The following is a 20,084-nucleotide window of genomic DNA, read 5'->3' as shown; positions in this document are numbered from 1 at the left end:
AGTGAAAGAGGGAAACTAGAGAAGTATGCAGAGTACTGAAACCAGCTTTCACTCATCTTCAGAGCACTGTGCCAAACCCTGAACTTAAGCTTGCAATTCCAAAGCTTGTTAGGGCTCAAGGTACAAGAGGCAAAGTCCAGATGTTATCCAAGAGAATCTCAACAAAAATTTCTTAACCTTGGCACTGAGTGTTGGTGAGGGACTGGGGGCTAAAAGCGGTTCAAGACTGTCTTCTCAGATACAACCAGAAGCTGACCCTCACCTAGATTATGGTTTAAAAAGCTTCATACTCAGAATTTTAGAATGGTCCTAGAATGGTGTTATCTGCCCCCCAACCTTGACAGATGCAAATGCAAATCCTCTCTGGCAATCTGCCTTAGATCTAGGCTTGGAAGAATTCTCAAGGATAAGGTCCCAAGATAAATAAATTCACAATCAAAAATCACAAAACCAGAAGGAAACAAGCCACTCAAGAGTAAAATACAGCTGAAACATCAGGTGGCAGACTCAAAAACTCAGACTTCAGATATAGGAATTATGAGACTTTTCCCTACTGTTTTTATTTTATGAATGATTTACCTATTCTTATATTTCAAATGCCTACATGTAGATGAATTTCAAATCCACATCCCTATTAGGGATCAATCTCCTAATCTCTACACATAACTAACATTCTCTCCCAGAAATCCCAAATATACTATGTCCAAAGCTGAATTCATCCTCTTTCTTTAAAGTATTTCCTACCTTTAGGGTCCTTTATCTAAGAATGGCTTTCAGGTTTCTAGCCTAACATCCTTCTTTTTCCTTGTTAGAGGTGAACACTTCAACTCTTGATTTCTATGAGGAATGACTTTTAAACACCCCTGGGCTCTCAGGCCATTCCTCACCAAGTGGGTAGAGCTAACTCCAGGACTCTATATCCAGGATTCTGCAAGGTAGTTATCTGAGTATGACTGCCCTATTGACTCCAACAGTTAATCTAGTCATCAGGTGAGCTGTCTATATTGGGTGGGTAGGGACAAGAGAACGTGGAAAGTTAGCCAGCACATTTGGCTCTTAAACCTAAACCACATTCTACATTATCAGCTTTACAAAGAACAAAGGTAAATTCTTATAAAAGTTACCATATGACCCAGCAATTCTACCCTTAGAGATATCTATTATTATATATATAAATTATATATACACACAAATATATACATACATGAATATATATAAAATGCTCTTGTGAATATATAATATACACTCATATAATATACACTCTCCACCAAGAGAACTTAAAACATATGTTCACACAGAAACCTGCACACAAATGTTCATAGCAGTATTATTTATAAGGTCAAAAAGTGCAAAGCAACCAAATGTCCATCAACCAATGAACACGTACACAAACGTGGCATATCTGCACAGTATCCATATACTATGGAATATTATCCAGCCATAAAAAGGAATGATACACTGTTACATGACACAACATGAATGAACCTTGAACATCTTAGCATTAAGAAAGAAGTCAGATACAAAAGACCACATACTGCATGACTCCATTCATATGAAATGTCCAGAACAGGCAAATCTTAGAGACAGAAAGTAGATTAGCCAGTAGATGGGGGGATGGGAGGAGGGATGAGAATAGAGAGGGACTGCTAACTGGTTTCTTTCAGGGTTGATAAAAATGCTCTGCAGTTAGATAGAGGTGAGAGTTGCACAACCTTGTGAATAAAATCCTTTAGTATAAGATCACCAAATTTTACACTTTTAAATGGTGAACTTTATCTTTCTAATCTACTGCAGCCTTGATGCCTTCATTTCAGTTTTCTTCACTCTTTTAACTTAAGATTATTGCTCCTACATGGTGTCTTGAACACCAGTCAGGTTAGTTGAAAGAACAAATACACCAATATTATTCTCCCTACCCAGGCAAATGTCCAGAAACATGAACTGCTCATAGAAGAAGGCTAAGATTCATAGTGAAATCAGTCTCTTCCAAATCACAAACTCACATTTCTGAAGTCAACTATGTTGAACAATTATATTAATTCATTCAACTTCATCCAAAATTTATACAGTTTAAGTTGTTGCCAACAGCACCAACTAGCATTTTCTGCAAATCCTTTGAAAATCAACAAACAAGAAACTTTGTGTAGCATAACATAACCAGAGTATGGGGAGTAAAAATCAGTCATGCACTGATGCACATGCTCCAATAGACACTACTGTATTACATGCCATCACTAACAGAAGAATACAGAATTTCTTTTAATACAAGCAGTCATCAAGTGTACATTAAACTGAGTTACAAACTATTCACATCTAGGAAGCAGATGTTTAACAAACTAACAGGTGTATAAAATATATTATTTGAGAGGAGGAGGTGAAATGCAAGTATTTTTATTTATAAAGAACTTGTAACATTCATGACCTTGAGCCAAGACCTTGATTGCAAAACAACTGTGATTTTGGGTATATTGTTAAAAGGGAAAAGTCATGCCTCAAGTTACTGTAACAGGAGCTTTAATGAAGCCACCACCGTGACATATAAAAGAATTAAAAGTCTGTTGAAAATAAATTCTAGAGCACTGTAAGTCAAGAGAGCATTCCTTAAAAAAAAAATAAACTTCTGAATTCAGCTCTATCTTTCATAAGACTTGAAAATAAAAATTTACTAGCATTCATGAAGGAACAACCCTGTTGAGTCAGATTCCTTGACTGAACATCGTGAATTGCTATACCATTACTCACAGGTAATCATTAAAGCAGTCATGGAAATAACCTGTGTCTTAATCATCCTAAACAGGAAAAATCTGCCAGAGGAAGGAGTAAAGGGAAAAGAATCTTGCTAAGTGAGTAGCAATCAGCTGTTCATCACAGCTCCACTCGTTGAACCTAAAGGCAGTGATGCAGCTATAGCTAAAAAGCGAGAACTCAGAGTCACATGCTCTCAGAAAGCAAAATCATGTGAGAATGATCAATTCACCATGGTAATGTTAGAGGGAGAAGAAAGGCCAAAACTTAAACTTGGAGAACTCAGATTTAGAGAAGAGGAACAAGTTTTAAAAAACACCCTTGAGAAAACTGTACTGGAAATAGCAGCAAGTGATTTAATGGGGAAAAAGGCAAGTGTTACACACAGATTAAGATGGACATAAACTGAAAACACAAAACAGGCTTTTAACGGAAGATCATTTAATACTATAGAGGGTGGGCTTTGCAGACTAGTGGGAACAAAAATTAGACTGCAAGGGTGTTAAGAACCAGGAAAGAGTGAAATAAAAAATTAGCTACAAACTACATAAAATGAAAATAAACAAAGTGCAATAAGGTCAAACAGAGCAGAGAGGAACGGATTAAGAAATCAAGAAACATGAAGAACATATTAGAAAGCTCATCCATCACACTATATCCCCATTACCCTGTTTTATTCTTCATAGCTCTTATCATCTGATACGATTTGATAATGACTTTTGTTTTACTGTCTGCTTCTGTCCCACTAGAACACAGATTTAAGTTTCTGTTTCAGTCTCTGTTATATCCCCAAATGCTAGTATGTAGTCTGCAGTCATATTTGCTCAAATGAATTAATAAACCAAGTTCCTCTAGATTGGAAAGAGAATAAACCCAAAAGAAGTACAGCTAAGATCTAACTGAAAATTCACCAAATCTTTTTAATGTAGTCTTTGTACCCATTAATTCTCTCTGCCTCTGAAGCAAATAATTTAAGACAAATTCACAGTTAGAAGAACAAGTTGGGTATCCAGAATATATAAAGGACCCTTACAACTCAACAAAAACAACTCAAGTTAAAAACACCCAAAGATTTGGAGACAGAGCAAAGGGGTAGAGCATTTGACTGTAAAAAAAGAAAAAATGGGCAGAGACTTGAATACGTATTTCTTAAAAAAATATATATTAAAATGTCCGATAAGACGAAAAGATGTTCAAAATAATTAGTTATTAGGGAAATGCATATCAGAATCACACTACTACTTCATCTAGGTAATCAGATACTAAGTAATCAGATATTACTTCAGCTAGGATGGCGATAATCAAAAAAAAACAGACAATAACAAAAGTTGCAAAGATTTGAAGAAACTGAAGCTCTCATACACTGGCAGTGGAAATGTAAACAGTGCAGCCACTCTGGAAAACAGCCTGGCAGTTTGTCAAAAAGTTAAACATAGAGTAACCATATGACACAGCCATTCTACAGGGAATATACCCATGAAATGAAAACATACCACCACAGAAAAATCTATACACAAATGTTCATAGCAGCATTAAATAACAGTAAAATAGTGGAAACAACCCAAGTGCCCAATAACTGATGAATGGATAAGTAAGATGTTATAATCATACAGCAGAATACTGTTTGCCAATAAAAAGGAATGGTACATGCTATGACATAAATGACCCTTGAAAACATACTAAGTGAAAGAAGCCAGTAACTAGACTATATATTACACGATTCCATTTATATCAGATGTCCAAATCAGACAAATTAGATTATGGGTTAGTAGCGACTTAGCAGCAGCAGCAGCAGCAGCAGAGCTAGGGAGGCAGGTGGCCTTGGTAGGCAGATGGTAAAGAATCCGCCTGCAATGAGGGAGACCTAGGTTCGATCCCTGGGCTGGGTAGATCCCCTGGCGGAAGGCATGGCAAGCCACTCAATATTCTTACCTAGAGAATCCCCATGGACAGAGGAGCCTGGTGGGCTACAGTCCATGGGGTGGATGAGTTGAACACAACTGAGTGACTAAGCACAGGGAGGCAGGTAAAGTGGACTTACTGCTAATAAGTGTGGGGCTTGTTTTAGAGGGAGAGGAAAACATACACAACCCTACGAAAATGTTTAGAAAAAACTGAATTTTACACTTTAAACAGGTATATTGTATGGTAGGTGAATTTTATCTCAATAAAGCTGGGGGGGGGGGGTCCTTTGTGTTTTTTCCTAAGTTTCTTAAACTTGCTCACAAGTTTAAGCACACATTCACACACAAAAACCGTCTTGTTCTGTAAGTTCCTGCTTCTTTCCTCACTAGTGCCATAGGAAACTCCCCCCCCAACCCTATTCCACAAAATGGAAAAGGGGAGAGTAAAAGTAATGACTTTATCAGAAAGCAACACTATTAAAGCAATTACTTTGAAATCTATAACCCCTTCAACCATTAGTGGTTCAGGAAAGTTCGTTTTCTGGTGGTCTCCACCATTTCCAAACCACACACTAATTAAACATGTTTAACAAAGACACACTTAGGTATACATCTGTATAAACCCTGAAAAAATGCTATAGGAAACCACTCTAACATTACCTATAAAACAACTACTTAGGCTATACCACCTCTCCTCAAAAAAAAAAAAAAAAAACACTAGGGCAAGGTGTTGTTATTCTCTAACAACAGAAGATGAAAAAAAGCAGGCAAACCAACAATCAGCTTTGGCTTTACAAGACTGTTTTAGAAGTAGGAAGTGTAAATATGAACTGTCTCTTTACCCTCTATAGCGTAGGATTAGTGTCAATAAAACAGGTGGTAAATGTGGGGGAGGGGAGCTTCTTGGCTAAACATCACAGAATTATAACTTCTTCCAAATCCCTAAATTTATGTAAACAGATCACAGGCCTCCCTCTTCAAACCAAATCATAACCCAAGCAAATAACACAGGATTCTATTTCTGGGTCTGTTATTAACTCACTGGATAATCTTGAAACTTTAGTCTCTCTAATTTGCTCAATAACTTAACCACAATTTCCGGTCCCAAAATCAAATCATGTGGTCTAATAAAGAATGTTTCCCCAATTTGTAGATTTACTTTCATGAAAAATCTGACAAAGGTATATGAAACTAAATCATATTATATGTTTAAATCTTTAAAGAATATACAAGAAATATGAAAAAAATTCTAAAGACCTGTTCACTCCAAAAATGTTGAACTCTTTCATTTTAAACTTCTAAAGGTATTCACTAAACAGAGAAAGAATAAGCTCTCAGAGGACTGAACAGTTTTGAGGCTTTAAATTTATGCTCAGTTATATTTAGAAAACCAAGATGCCACCTCTCTGGATCCCGTATCTTTATCTCAGGCATTTGATTCATGTGCTTCGCCTGGTCTAATTCAAAGCAAGAGATCCACCATACCCCCGAAACGTAAATTGAATACATCGGAACATCATGACTGTTAGAGGAATGAGACACTGTACTCCACCTGGGAAAGACGGGAAGCTACAGTCTCCACTGCTACAAATTTTTAACAAAAGAAGAATTGTCTGTCTGGTCCCCAAAGCCAGTCAACAAACCACTGCCAACTTTTAAGAATCGTTTCTATCCTATTCCTGGAAATCCTGATTCAAGAGTCTAGGGTGAAACCTAGGAAATCTATTAATTACAAGTATCTGGTGATTCTGGTTACACAGCTTAATTCAGGAACTACTGCTTTAGGACTGGGATAGCAGAAAGGTTTCCTATCACTTGCCAATTATGTTCAATAGGTAGTAGTTGCCTAAAGTGCTACACTGAGAAGGTCATGTCTTAAAAAAACAAGAAATTAGTAGTTCGCCATGGAAATGGTGATCGGGAAGTGACAACATGCAAACCATGTATCTGCCGTCTGCGACTCAGATCCCTTACTGAATGGGGCTTATTTTAAGGAGGCTTCTGGGTAAGAGATCCAGAATTGGATTATTTACTTTTAACTGGCAGAAGCTCTCTCCGGGAAGGTAATAGGCAGTAAGAGCAGGCCCACCAACGTATGTGCCAGAACTCTTCAAAAGTAATTATAAAGCTTTCCAATAATATACAAAGATTTTTGCTCTCAAAATATCTATAATCTTGCCTGAGAAATGAAAAATTCTACATGACAATATACACTTGGTCTTAAAAAAAAAAAAAGGTATTTGTGCTTTGAGGAGTTTCACTTTAGGTAAAGGTGAGAATTAGTGGAGCACTGACTGCCAGGCCTGAAACAGTATAGTTTAGTTTGAATCAAGAGACAAAAATCAACTGTGGGTTTCTGATCAGGACATGACTGAAGTAATGTCCACTAGCAGCATTTACCAGGAAAATAAATGGGAGGTTATATAATCAAGGCATGCTCCATGTAAAGACAAATAATCTCTTTCCTATTGTTCCTGTATGTACTGTCTCTGCCACTGGATTGCAGGCCTCCTAGTAGGCCAGAGACATGTCAAATTAACCATTCTACCTGCCATAATCCTGAGCACATATTTTGTACATAATAGTCCAAAACGTTTACTAAATTGCTATAAATGAAGTAAAACTCTTACAGCTATTTCCAAAATAATAGTAACAGAACTTGGTACAGAAACGTGCAAATCCAAAGAAGTGGACAGAATGAAATTATGCCAAAAAGAAAGGGGGGAACTCAGGTTAAGAGAGACAACAAACAATAACAACTAAATGTAATGTGTAGACCTAGTCTGAATCCTGATTCAATTAAAAACTGTAAAAAGACACAATCAAGGGTATTTTTCCTATGAACTGACACTGGACAACACTAATAGGAAATACGGCTAATTCTGTTAGCTACAATAGCAGCACATGGTTATGTAAGAAAATATCTATATTTTTTAGACATGCATACTAAGCTTTGTAGGGGTGAAAAGACAATGTCTACAATTTTCTTTAAAATACTCAAGCAAAAGAGAAAAAAGGAAAAAAGGCAGTTGAGGCATATATGGCAAACAGCTTAATAATTATCAAATCTGTAATAGGTATAGAGGGATTCATTACATTTTATCTAGCTTTGAGTGCACTCAGCAGTACAGCTGGACTTTAATGTTACTCCAGCAGCACTGTACAATCAACTCTTTTTCTTTTTTTCCTCACATTTCAGGAAGCTTAAGAATGACTAGTACTTCTGAGAAAACAGCCTAGACTCAATCAGAAAAAAAAAAGGGGGGGTGGCATTCATTTGTTAGCTCTACTAATAGGAAATCTCTCTGAATTGACTCAAAGAACTTCTTGTAAATTAATATGAGGACTGAGTATGAGCCAAGACAGTGACTCAGCTGCTGAAGAGAAAATACAATCTTAGGGTTCATTAGAAGAACAGTATTGAGATCAGGGAGGTAGCAGTCCCATTCACTCTTCACTGGTTAGTTCACAACTGGAGTATTGTGTTCTGAGTACCACATTTTAAGAACACTTACGAGCTAGAAAGTTTGCAGGGAGGGATATCAGACTGGCAAGGAGTTTAGAAGCCAAATGTCAAATGTAGAATGACTGAAGAAAATGGGTGTGTTTAGCTTGAAAACAAACAAACACTTTCCAGTCTTCCATGTCAGCTCTAACATAGAGACCCCAGTATAATATTTTCCAGAGGGTTTTAAAAATTGTTAACAGGCATTCCATAATCAAGAAAGTTTGAGTCAAATACTTCTCTAAGGGACTCAGCAAAGTATTCTATATCCTAGAGCGCTTTATGACTCAAGAAATTCTGTATTTCCCAAATGTAACCATTCATTCAACAAATATTTACTGAGCCCCTTTTACCTGCCAACACTTCTCCAGGCACTGAGAATACAATAATGAACGTTTTCAATATCCTTGAGAACAGTTTGTGAAACAGCCAGGCTGAGCCTTCTTGCTACTTCTCTAACTTGCATTGTTTCTCCTCACCTCTAGATTTCTAATTATGTGCTCACAGTAGACTACCCTCTCATTATCTTATTTCAAACATTATTGTTTCCAAGAAGCTTTCCAGGTCATAAGCAAAACCACCCTTTTCAACAAAACACTGACTCTTTCTCTACATCAGTTCTTTGAGAAGAGACTATGCCTCTTAACTACCTTTGTATCTCTCACAATGCCCGGAACCATGTCTTGAATGAGTAGGTGCTGAAAAAATATTTGCTGAATGAATAATCACATTCAAATATTTAAAGAGTTATCTTGTTAAAGAAGGCAAACTAGGTCTCCAATGTTGCACAGAGAAGGAGAAGAAAAAAGAGATGAAGTTAGAAGCAAATTTTGCCCCAATTAGAGCTAGTAACAAACAAGTTACCTTTCGGCTACAGTGACTACAGGTATTCTAAGAGTAGCTGAATGACTGTATCAAGCATTTTAGTGGGATATCTCAGTGGCCTGAATAAAAGATTAACTCAAGATGTATGTCTATATGGATATGTATATTAGACAAAAGGTAACTTTTGATACATTAAATTCTTAAAATTAAGCTCAAATATGAAATATCCTTTCATTTATTAGTACAGCTGATCCCCAAATAATGTGAGGTTTAACCTGAGTATAACTTGCAGCTGCCCCTCCACACGTGCAGCGCCTCTGCATCTCTGAACTCAAACCACGGGCCGTGCAGTACTGCAGCGGTCACTACTGAAAAGTATTCACGTGCAAGTGGACCTGTGTAATTCAAACCCTTATTGCTCAAGGATCACCAGTACAGAGAATCAAAGAAACAACAACAAAAAAGACACTGTATCCATTCTGGAAGAGTCAACACAAGGTTTCTTAATTATGCTTCCAAAGCAGAACAGATACAAACAGGTAGGTCATCCACCTCTGTAAGCAGAGCTCCTTAGATAAGCAAATTCTTTAGGTCAATGATTTTCAGTATTTTGCAGTAAGAAAAAATAATTATGAAGCCATCAGCTTCTCTTAAAGTCATCTAACCAAACCACTAAAAGGATTAAGTTCTTCAAAGAAATAAGCTAGTCATGCTGCCTTTTTAGTTAAAAACTAGAAAACAGAAAAAAATAGATGTCTCTGTATGCCTAGGATATCTCGCTGATGTCTCTCCCAAACCAAAAGTGGTCGTCTTTGCCAGCAGGGACCCTATCAGTTACTTGTGTCCCCAGCTTTTAAACAGTGCCCAGGACATACTAGATGCTGAATAAATAAGCAAACAAATGAGGAAAACTGAGTCCAATGTTGCTGGATGAAAACAAGTACTTTATAAAGTATCACTAACAGTTTTGTTTTTCTTACTAGAAATCTGCCAAGGAAATGAAAGAAAATAAGTAGATTCTTAAATCTAGTTTTTCACTATAAAAGTGCTATTTTTATGTCATTTATTTATATGTAAATCCAAGTTCTTGGTTGCTTCTGGGGGACTAAAATTAATTTATTGATCAGCAAAGCTTAAATGACAAATTTCTAATGCAAAGAAAAACCTAAAACATTTAATACACCCACAACTTGACCTATAAGAGTATAATCAAATAATTTATAAAACTGATTTATTAACATAACTGACCAAAAAGCAAAATACTTTTATAATACCACCAAGTGCTTAAATTATTCTTCAAAAGTGTCATGCTTCACATTTTTCAAATTCTCATTTGAACCATAAAAATTAGGTTGTTTTTAGTTAAAAACTAGAAAACAGAAGATTATAAAAATGATTATCTGCTCATGGTAGAGAACTTAGAAAATATAAACAGGTTCAAAGGGGAAAATAAAGACTACCCAATGTAAAAATGCTTTCTTTCCCAGTCTTTTTTTCTATGGAGTTAAAAATTCTTTATATACTGTCACTCTCCCTACCCACTGCACAAGAGAAAACAGATTCACACTATGGCAGTAACCCAAGTATCCTTGGTAGAATCATGTTCCAGGTACAATTTCTCAGTCTCTAAATTTTACAGATGTATACTTTCATAAAAATAAGACCAAATCTGCTATTTAGTAATCCTCTGATGTTTCCCTTCTGATTCCATCTCCTTCTTACCTTCAGAATTCACAAAAAATGCAAGCTGAAGTAAAAGTACATCCAACTACTGGAAAAGGATCCAAATTTAACAAAGGAAGACACTGCTCCCAACAGTTTTTGTCCCTCAGTCTGACATCATCCTAAGACAAGTTCTACTCCAAGTAGCCCAGGTCCTTTGATGTTCTTAAACTTCGATTTCTACCTCAAAAATCCATGTATGTTCTTCATAAAAATCCTGTCAGCTTTCTACTACAGAGTACAAGACTAGAAACAGAATGCAGGATCCAGGCTACTGTCTCTGCTCTATATAACTCAGTAACACTATGTCAGTCTCAGCCTGTGTCTCATTTTCTCCATTTGTCAAAAGAAGTATTAGTTGCCTTACCTACATCACAGGACTGAGTGAGGCTCCAAAATCTAACAGATCAGAGAAAAATCTTTTCATAAAGTATTATTCAAATTAAGGTGGATATCTTTCCAATACACACAGGCCCTATAATAAACAGAAAACATGACTTGCCCTGATGCACACAGATGCCATTCTGACAGTGATTCCTATCTATGTACATATGAGACAATACCATCAACAGCTCCTTACACAGGGTAGACAGGTAAAGCATGTCACAAATTCACAGCCCCAATCACACTAGCAAAAGCCGATGACATATACTGTTTTCCTGCCATGACAGTCTGCTCCATCTTCATTCAGAAAAGTCAACCTGCTCATGACTGCAACATACTTGACTGCCCTGTCTGTAATTTCCCAAAGTTGTACAGCCAAGCCACAGAAACATTTTAGTTCCCATATACACACCAGCCAAAATCTAGGATCACACTGCACCCCACACCCAATCCTATCTCTCTATAAGCAAACAGAATTTGAAATTGTTATTACGGAGTTCTAGCAGTCTTCCTCCGCTCATCCATTCTCTCACAAATCTATGTTCCACAGTAAGGCCAGGTCTCAGCCTTAGGAAAAAGCCAATTCCAACTTCTGAAATCTTTAATAAGGTCACATTGGCACCACATTTTACCAATCAATCAGAACATCAATCTTATATCCTTGACACCACTATACACCTCTGGGCGGGACTCTGTTTAGTAGAATTCATTTACAGGTTTCAGCTTTGTACTCCAGGTAAAAACATCAACTAAAACTCAGTTTACTGGCTAAAGTCTCCTTCAGACACACAGTCATCCTAGGATCATCAGTCAACTCTTCAAAAGAATCCATGACATACATATTATTTGAAAATAATGAAAAAATAGCCAATGCTATAGCTTAAATATTTGTGTCCCCCACAAAATTTCTGTGTTGAAATCCTAACCCCTAAACATGATATTAGGAGGTGGGGTCTTTGGGAGGTGGCTAGTCATGAAGGCAGAGCCTCCATAAATAGGATTAGCCTCTCATAAGAGAGGCTCCAGGAGGGATTCCTTACCCTTTCCACACAGCATGAAAGCATCAGTTATGACCCAGGAAGGAGACCCTCACCAGAAGGCACTTGGTCTTAGACTTTTCAGTTTCCAGAAGAGTGAGCAATCAATTTCTGCTGTTTATAAGTTACCTAGTCTGTGGCATTCTGTTACAGCAGCCCAAACAAAGACAGTCAATATACCAGATTTCTACAGACTCTCTCTAAAAACTTCCACCCAAGGACTTTCTCCATCTCCAAAATTATTAGCATTCAATTCAAAAGAGTTTTCTAGGACTATGTTCTAAGCAATAGTATCTCTTACTGCATCCCATAACAGACTTCTTTACCTGAGAAAGTCAGACTAGGACAATGTTAATGTAGGTCTGATTATACCAAAATGAAGTCACTTAGATTACAGTAAAATTCTGAGAGCAACCAGAGCAGTTTCATAATTATCAGAAACTAACCTTGACAGTGCCAGAGTTCTTACTGAATATGGCCCTAATTATCTTATATCAAATTCATATCTACCCTATATTTTCTCTTGTTACAGTACTAGACACCATATGAGTCTCATTTGCTCTCCATTTCAGTTCTTTTGTCTCAATTCTATAGAAAATAATCACTTTGAAAAACACTGCATTCTCAGGTTATCAGCTGACATGCCAAGTAAAACAGCAGCCAAAGGTACCTAACTAAAAAGATTACTTAAAATAAGTAGAATTCCATTGTTATAAATACATGTGGTTCCAAATAACAAAGCTATTTCCATATCCCAGCAGATGGCCCACAGTAGTAATGCTTTGCTGATCTGGTTATAACAAATTCTATTAAATCCAAAATCCTGTATAGGAGATGCCTTTTCCAATTTCAGTATTAGTCAATCTCTTTAACCAAAATATTAAGCTTTGGTTCTTGTTATTTGTGCACTAAAATCCATTTATGCCAATTAAGATGGTCAAAATTTTTGACAGTTACTATAAAATGCCTCCGTGGTGTTTTCTGAGTTTTGGGGTGGAGGAGGCAAAGAGTACCTCCATTAAGGACTGAAAGGCTAACTGTTCAAAATGAAAAAGATTTATAGCTAAAGGAAGGCTGAGGAGAGTAGTTATAGTAAGCTTCAGCTGTCCTAAGCCAAGGTTTCTGAATAGTGGCAATGTGGAAAGCTAAGTGACTAACAAAGCTGACAGTGAAGAACACTGAAAACACAATTTCTGATTTGAGAGGCTATTAGCAGGGATAAACAGGAAAAAAGGTACCTGGATGCCTAACAACACGTATCTCTGTACACTGTAGTGTTAAAGACCGATATTTAAAAGAAATGTGGATAAAACGTCAACTTTGCTGTTTATTTCCCCAACCACACTCAAAATCACATCTTCATATTCTGGTCATATCCTTATTTGAAACATTACCCTCTGTTAATTCATAACACAGTAACAGTACACTGCAGTGATTAAGAGTCAATGAGTACTGAAAACAGACTGCAGGGGTTCAAATCCTGGCTGTTTCCATTCCCAGCTACATATCCTTAGCCAATTTACCTAACCTCTGTACCTATATCATCTGTAAAATTTTGGTAATAGTAAGATCTACCTTCCAGAGTTGTTGTGAGGAATATATGAATAATAAATATAGTCAGAACACTTTGGAGCCCATACTAAAGCCTCAGAATATGTTAGCTATTATCACTACCTCTATCATCATCATCATATTAATTCCCAGTAAAGTTCTGAAAGAAAGATAGAAATATGAAATGACTTATCTAAATCACAAACAAATGACAAAATGCAGTAAGAAAAATCTCATTTTAAATCCTGAAGTTTAATATTAAGTTACTCATTCCCTGCTGCTGCTGCTAAGTCACTTCAGTCATGTCCGACTGTGCGACCCCATAGACGGCAGCCTACCAGGCTTCCCCGTCCCTGGGATTCTCCAGGCAAGAACACTGGAGTGGGTTGCCATTTCCTTCTCCAATGCATGAAAGTGAAAAGTGAAAGTGAAGTCGCTCAGTCATGTCCGACCCTCAGCGACCCCATGGACTGCAGCCCACCAGGCTCCTCCGTCCATGGGATTTTCCAGGCAAGAGTACTGGAGTGGGGTGCCATTGCCTTCTCCGACTCATTCCCTAAGCAACGGGATTTTCCAATCTCTCTAATTCTCCCGTAATTCACATGAGGCTCCTTTAAGTTAGAAGAGCAGCATAAAGAAGTGGAAATAGCAACAGACATGCACTAAGATGATCTAATGCTCCATCACTGACTTCATCTTGGGCAAGTCACCTAATCTAAACTTCAAATTGCTCACCTTAAAAAACACTTTGCCTACCTCACAGGGCTGTTGCCTGATACACAGATAACACATGAGAAAACATATGTAAGCCAAAAACACACTATATGAATGTTCACGAGCCATGTGATACTTATCTTCATATCCCCGATGCCTAGCCAAATGCATAGCAGAGGTTACAATCTAAAAGAAAGCCGTAAGAAGGATGTATTTGACAGGGTGAGGACTGCAATGATAAAAGAGTAAGAAACTCAAATGTCCATCAACTGAAGAGTAGAGAAACAAAAAGGCAGTAGAGCCAGAAGATGGAATCGTGCTGGTGCTTAGTCGTGCCCAACTCTTTGCAAGCCCATGGACTGCAGCCCCCCAGGCTCCTCTGTCCATGGGATTTACAGGCAAGAATCCTGGATTGGGTTACTTTTCCTCCTCCAGGGGATCTTCCTGACCCAGAGATTGAACCCATATCACCTGCACTGGCAGGTGGATTCTTTACCATTGCACCACCTGGGAAGCCCCATACAACAGAATATTCAACAATAAAAAGGAATGAGATATTGACACAATACAAAAATGGATAACCCTTGAAACACTATGCTAAGTGAAAAAAGTCAGACACAAAAGACCATGAGTCGTATGATTCCATTTATACAGAATGTTCAGAAAAGACACATCTACAGAAATGTTAAGTACACTAGCACTTGCTTAGGACTGGGGAATGAAGGGGAAATGGACAGTGACAGCCAATGGACACAGACTTTCTCTTTTGAGATGATGTCTGTGATGACGGCTGCACAATTTGGTGAATACAATAAAAGCCACTGAACTGTACACTTCAAATGGGTGAACTGTATAGTATGTGAATTATGTCAATAAAACTGTTTTAAAAAAGAAAAATAAGTTTGAGAGAAACTTTAAAGTATAAAATCACTGGCTTTAGAACACACGGTTGCTTCTTTTTTAATGAAAAAAAGTGAGTTTTCTAATATTTGAGCAGCTCTGACATGTGGACAAGAATGAGACTGAAGGAAACATTAGGAGAAAATACTAAGAATTACCACACCAGACCATAACATCTCTACAACGCCTTCTATAGAAAACAAATCTGGAATCTCTTATCCTTCCTTTCAAAATTCACAGGTTACAAATCACCTCCTGGTCCCAGTTCAATAGTCTTTTCATAATGATCATTGTTTCTGAACTTTAAGACTGCATTTGATACTGTCTACCATATTACCCTTCCTATCCTTGGCTTCTGTGGCACTGATGTACTTCCTGGTTCTTCTCAGAAATGCTTTATCTATTAGCCTATAATGTCACCCACAGTTCCAAACCTCAAAGCTCTTTCGCCATCATACTACTAACCTTCCAACACTCATCTACTCATGTTTGTTTGTTTTTTACTACCAAATACAACCCTGCTCAATATACAATCTACATTTCATACCATCTTACAGTGATACCCTACAGGATTACTCTATTCAAATCTTGATTATCTTTGCTAAGGCTGGAAAGCAGTGATATGGCTCAACCAAAATAATTCCTATACATTTTTTCTTTTGAGCAGATCTGTTTTTCTAATTGTTTTGCTTAGACTAATACTAAACTAGCCTACACTTCCAGAGTCAAACCAGAAAGCAGAAAAGACCATCAGGAGTTACAGGAGGCTAATCTTTTATTGAAAAATTGATTGTATACAATCTAAGTGTTGACCATTACCCACCCTGGCTCATTTATCTTTATAGTGACACTTTCCTAATTTCCTCATCATTATCAGCCATTCTCCCAAAATTCTAGCCTTTAATCTTTTAATGTTTAATTTGCCCTCTTCCCTTGGCACACATCCAGGTATCACTAAGTTCAAATTAGTTTTTACTCCAATATACATCCTCATATATTCCATACATTCTTTCACAGGACAATATAATTTAAAGACTGAATGCATAAGCTCAAAGGTAGAACTGCCTGGATTCAAATTCTGACTCTGCTGCCTACTCTCTATGGGATTTAGGGCAAATTACTTAACCTTTCTGTAACTCAGTTTCTTCAGTGATAACAACACCTTATTATAAAGATTTTAGGAGTTAAATACATGTATATAGTTTAAAACACTGTACCCGGCATACAGTACTCTATAAATGCTAGTTACTGTTTTATTCCAAACATCACCATTTTATCTCAGACCCTCATCAGCTTATTCCTAAAATTCTTCAAGAGCCTTCTAGTCAGTCTCCCTACTCCAGAATGCTCAACTAATTATGAAAATCTTCCTCAGGAATAATATGCTTCATCTTACTCCCAATCTTTCGAACCCACGGTGGTACCCCATCAAATTAAACTATATATCCTTAATAAGGTCCTCCATCAATACCTACTCTACCAAGCCTAAACTCATTTATTATTATATTTCACCAATAAGATGCTCTATGCCAATCAAGTTGCTCGGTATCTTCTGTACTGATGCACTGTCAGTGTATGTCTTGGTAAATACCCCTTCACTCTCCTGGAATACATCTCTTGCCTTTTGAAAATTTCAATTTCTCCAAATCTCACTTTATACCTTTGATTTTGGCTGCACTGTTATCCCAACCAGGAGCTTGATGTTGTATGGAATTCTGAATGATGCATGTTATATGTTCTTTCCCTAACAAAAGTGAGAGGAGACCACATATTTTATTTCCTGTGTCTCTTCATACATAGCACATAGACTACTTCACACACAGCACAGTACTTTGCAGAAGTACACAAATAGTGACTTAATAAATATGCCGCAGAATGTATCAGAACAACTCTCTTGATCTTCCACTGCCCCACCCATACTTAGCACAGTGATGGCAGATAGAATCTGTCTTTAAGTATTTTTATTTTACATACACAGAAGGAGACTATACTAACAATTGTACCAGATTAAAAAAAAAAGAGAGAGAGAATCATCGAAATCACCCGACCTCATCCAAAAACATAGCTAATAAAAGCATGAGGAAGCCCTCATATCTTCAGCAACACAAAACCAAAAACACAATTCACCTTAACTTCAAGAAACACAAAAAGCAAACAGAAACCTAAAAAAAAAAAAAAAAATTTAAAAATTAAATCAAATCTCTAGATGCTACCCAAACATAAAAATGAAAAGGCGCTCACTGCTCGTCTATAAATATCTGTTTATAGCCTAGGAGAAATAAAAGGCTTCCCTCACTGCTACTGTGGCCTGTTCCCTGTTAAGGGAGCAATCTGTGGTCATAAGAGAGCAAAACACAGGAAGATGGAAACCTTAACCTGGAAGAGATATTAAGGAAAAAAATTACTCAAAACACATGTTTAAAAAACCAGACAGTACAATGATACTCAATAGAAAGAGAGGGAAAGTGAAATAAAAAAGCACCCACGAAATGAGTGACTCACTGAAACTTATCTAATGCTGCCTTGCAAGTAAAGAGCTATGCATGTAACACATCCATGACACGCACGCCTGTTTCATTGGCAAACAAAACAGAAAGAAAAAATAAATGTCAGAAAAACACAAGGCAGATGCCCCATCAATCTCTAACTCGCTGATCAATCCAACTAAGCTCATTCAGGAATCCAACCAGGAACAGACGTGGATTGCACAATACAGAAAAGAAAAACCTTAGCCAACCATACACAAAAAAGTACAACGGAGAAGTGAAAACTATACACCTCAATGCATCAGCAGCTAGGGCTTATTATTCTGTTTAGGATTAAACTGTAGAGAAAAGAAGACGAGCAGCTCAAGGAAGAGGGGAAAATGTCAATGACTCTAAGTCCCTTACTGGTCTCAATCTCAGAGAGCACAAGTCTTGCTTCTTCCAGCTGACCAACCGTCGGCCTCGGCACAGCAAATTGACCCTAACACCTTCCACGCCACCCGGAGGAAATCACAGAGGAAAAAACCAGCCCGCTTTAACCTCCCTCCTCACCAGCTGCAAACTGGAGGGGGATTGGGGGGGGGGGGGGGGGTGAGGGGGAGACACCCTACCACGTGGGCAGGATGCAACACACACAGGACAGCAACACGTCCGCATGGAACTGCTGCCTCTGCCCAATGCCGACAGAGGACACGGCGACAGGATGGGTGGGAACATAGGCCCCCCGCACGGGCCTCCCCACCCCGAAGGGCACCCCCGACGCGCGAGATGCTGGCCGCCTCGCCGGCCAAAAAGCACCCCGGAGCTTGAAGGGAAGAAGCTGCATCGCGCCGGGGAAGGGGGGCTAGCCCAGGCCAGGGGCAGGTCACGGAGAGAAGACGGAGGCCACTGTCCTCGGACTCGACGCCCCCGGGAATCCCGTCTAGCTCCCTCGGGCCCCGCCTGGGGGAGGGGCGGGAGGCGCGGAGCCGCCGCTTCCCTGCTGAGGGGCAGCAGCAGCTGAGAAGCGCCGCGGGGGAGGGAGGAACCCAGCCCTTGCCGCTCGCCGGGCCTCAGCCTGGGCCCAGGCCCCCTGCCCCGCCCGCCGCCCGCCGCCCGCCCCGCGACGCGGCCGCAGCTGAGAGAACGGAGAGGGCGTCTCGCGGAGGGCAGCCCCTGCCTCCGTCCCGGGAGATGCCCCGGCCCCGCCTCCTCGCTCGCCGCCCCGGCCCGACCGCCCCGGCGGCGGGCGCTCACCTCAGGCTGCGCAGGCCGGGACGGCCCGGCCGAGCCCCCGGCCGCTGTGTGCGTCTCCGCCCCCCGGGAAACGTCCCAACGGCGCCTGGTGCGAGCCGCTGAGGCCCGGAGCAGCGCCGAGAGCGGCGGCGGCAGCGGGAGCAGCCAACATCCGGGGCCGCGCACCCGGAACTACTTCCCGACCAGCTCCCCCGCCCCCGCCTCCCGCGACGTCGCTGCGCCACCGGCACGGCGTCGGCGGCGTCACTGGCCCTCTGCGGTCACTGCTGCGAATATGCGCGCGAGATCCTTCCGCTGGGGCAAATAGTACCCTAGGACTCCGAGGGGGCCCCGGCTTCCGTGAAGCGGGTGTCAGGCAGCCGCAGACAGCTCCGAGCGACTTGTTGAGGCGGGGAGTAGCGGGTTCTCTGTCCCTCAGAGTGGCGGCCAGGAAGTGAAGGCAGTTGGGGCGGCCCTTTAGTTGAGGACAAGAGGAACCTCCGCCTTGAACCCTCCCCAGGGACTCCGGGGCCCCGTGTCCCGGGGGAAGGGCGCCTTGCGACTTTCCCCCAAGCTCCCTTCACCTCACCGTAGCCTCTCCGGGACACCGGTTACCGCGGCTTCTACGGCCCCAGCAAAAGCACCTTGGACCTTCAGGACACCTCTTCTTCCAGAACGCCACATGTCCCGGGTTCTAGACCCATCTCTCTGCCGGGGCCTCTTCTGTGCCTCGCCTTGGTTTCCTTCTCTTGAAAACAAAGGAGATGAAACTCTAAAGGCCCTTCTGATTGTTAAGCAGCTGCTCAGGTTATGGTCCTTGCTATCAACAGGTGGAGCACTTAGAAGAGTAGTTGGGCGACTTGTGAACTTTGGAATTTACTTCTACGTCAGTCTTTACTGAGTTTTTCTCTAAAGTATCTGCCCTGTAATTTCACGTTTAATTACATTCAGACATCGTATTATTTGCTATTGCTTCCTTCGCGTTAGTCACATATAGCACCAAGTATGCTTTTGAACTCGCAGTAGGTGTTCAATATTTGGAAACTCAGATAACTTGTTAGATGAATACTAGGTTGATTGGATGAAATGAAAAGGA

The 20,084-nt window shown here is 39.7% G+C and overlaps 1 protein-coding gene across 6 annotated transcripts in view; it reads right to left on the bottom strand.

Annotated features, from left to right (window-relative positions):
* FOXJ3 (forkhead box J3) overlaps positions 1-19,776 on the bottom strand; it is a 136,265-nt gene extending 116,489 nt beyond the window's left edge. For 2 of the 6 annotated variants that reach the window (XM_044945165.1, XM_044945166.1), the window contains exon 1: positions 18,385-18,995. In XM_044945165.1, the coding sequence (XP_044801100.1) occupies positions 18,385-18,490 (106 nt within the window). In that variant the 5' untranslated portion in view covers positions 18,491-18,995. The other 4 variants (XM_044945168.1, XM_044945167.1, XM_006050950.3 and 1 more) reach the window with 4 other exon arrangements.
* Positions 19,777-20,084: the final 308 nt, after the last annotated feature.

Source organism: Bubalus bubalis, chromosome 6 (assembly GCF_019923935.1).
Source record: "Bubalus bubalis isolate 160015118507 breed Murrah chromosome 6, NDDB_SH_1, whole genome shotgun sequence".
Classification (NCBI taxonomy): Eukaryota; Metazoa; Chordata; class Mammalia; order Artiodactyla; family Bovidae; genus Bubalus; species Bubalus bubalis.
This window is presented reverse-complemented; position numbering and strand designations above follow the sequence as displayed.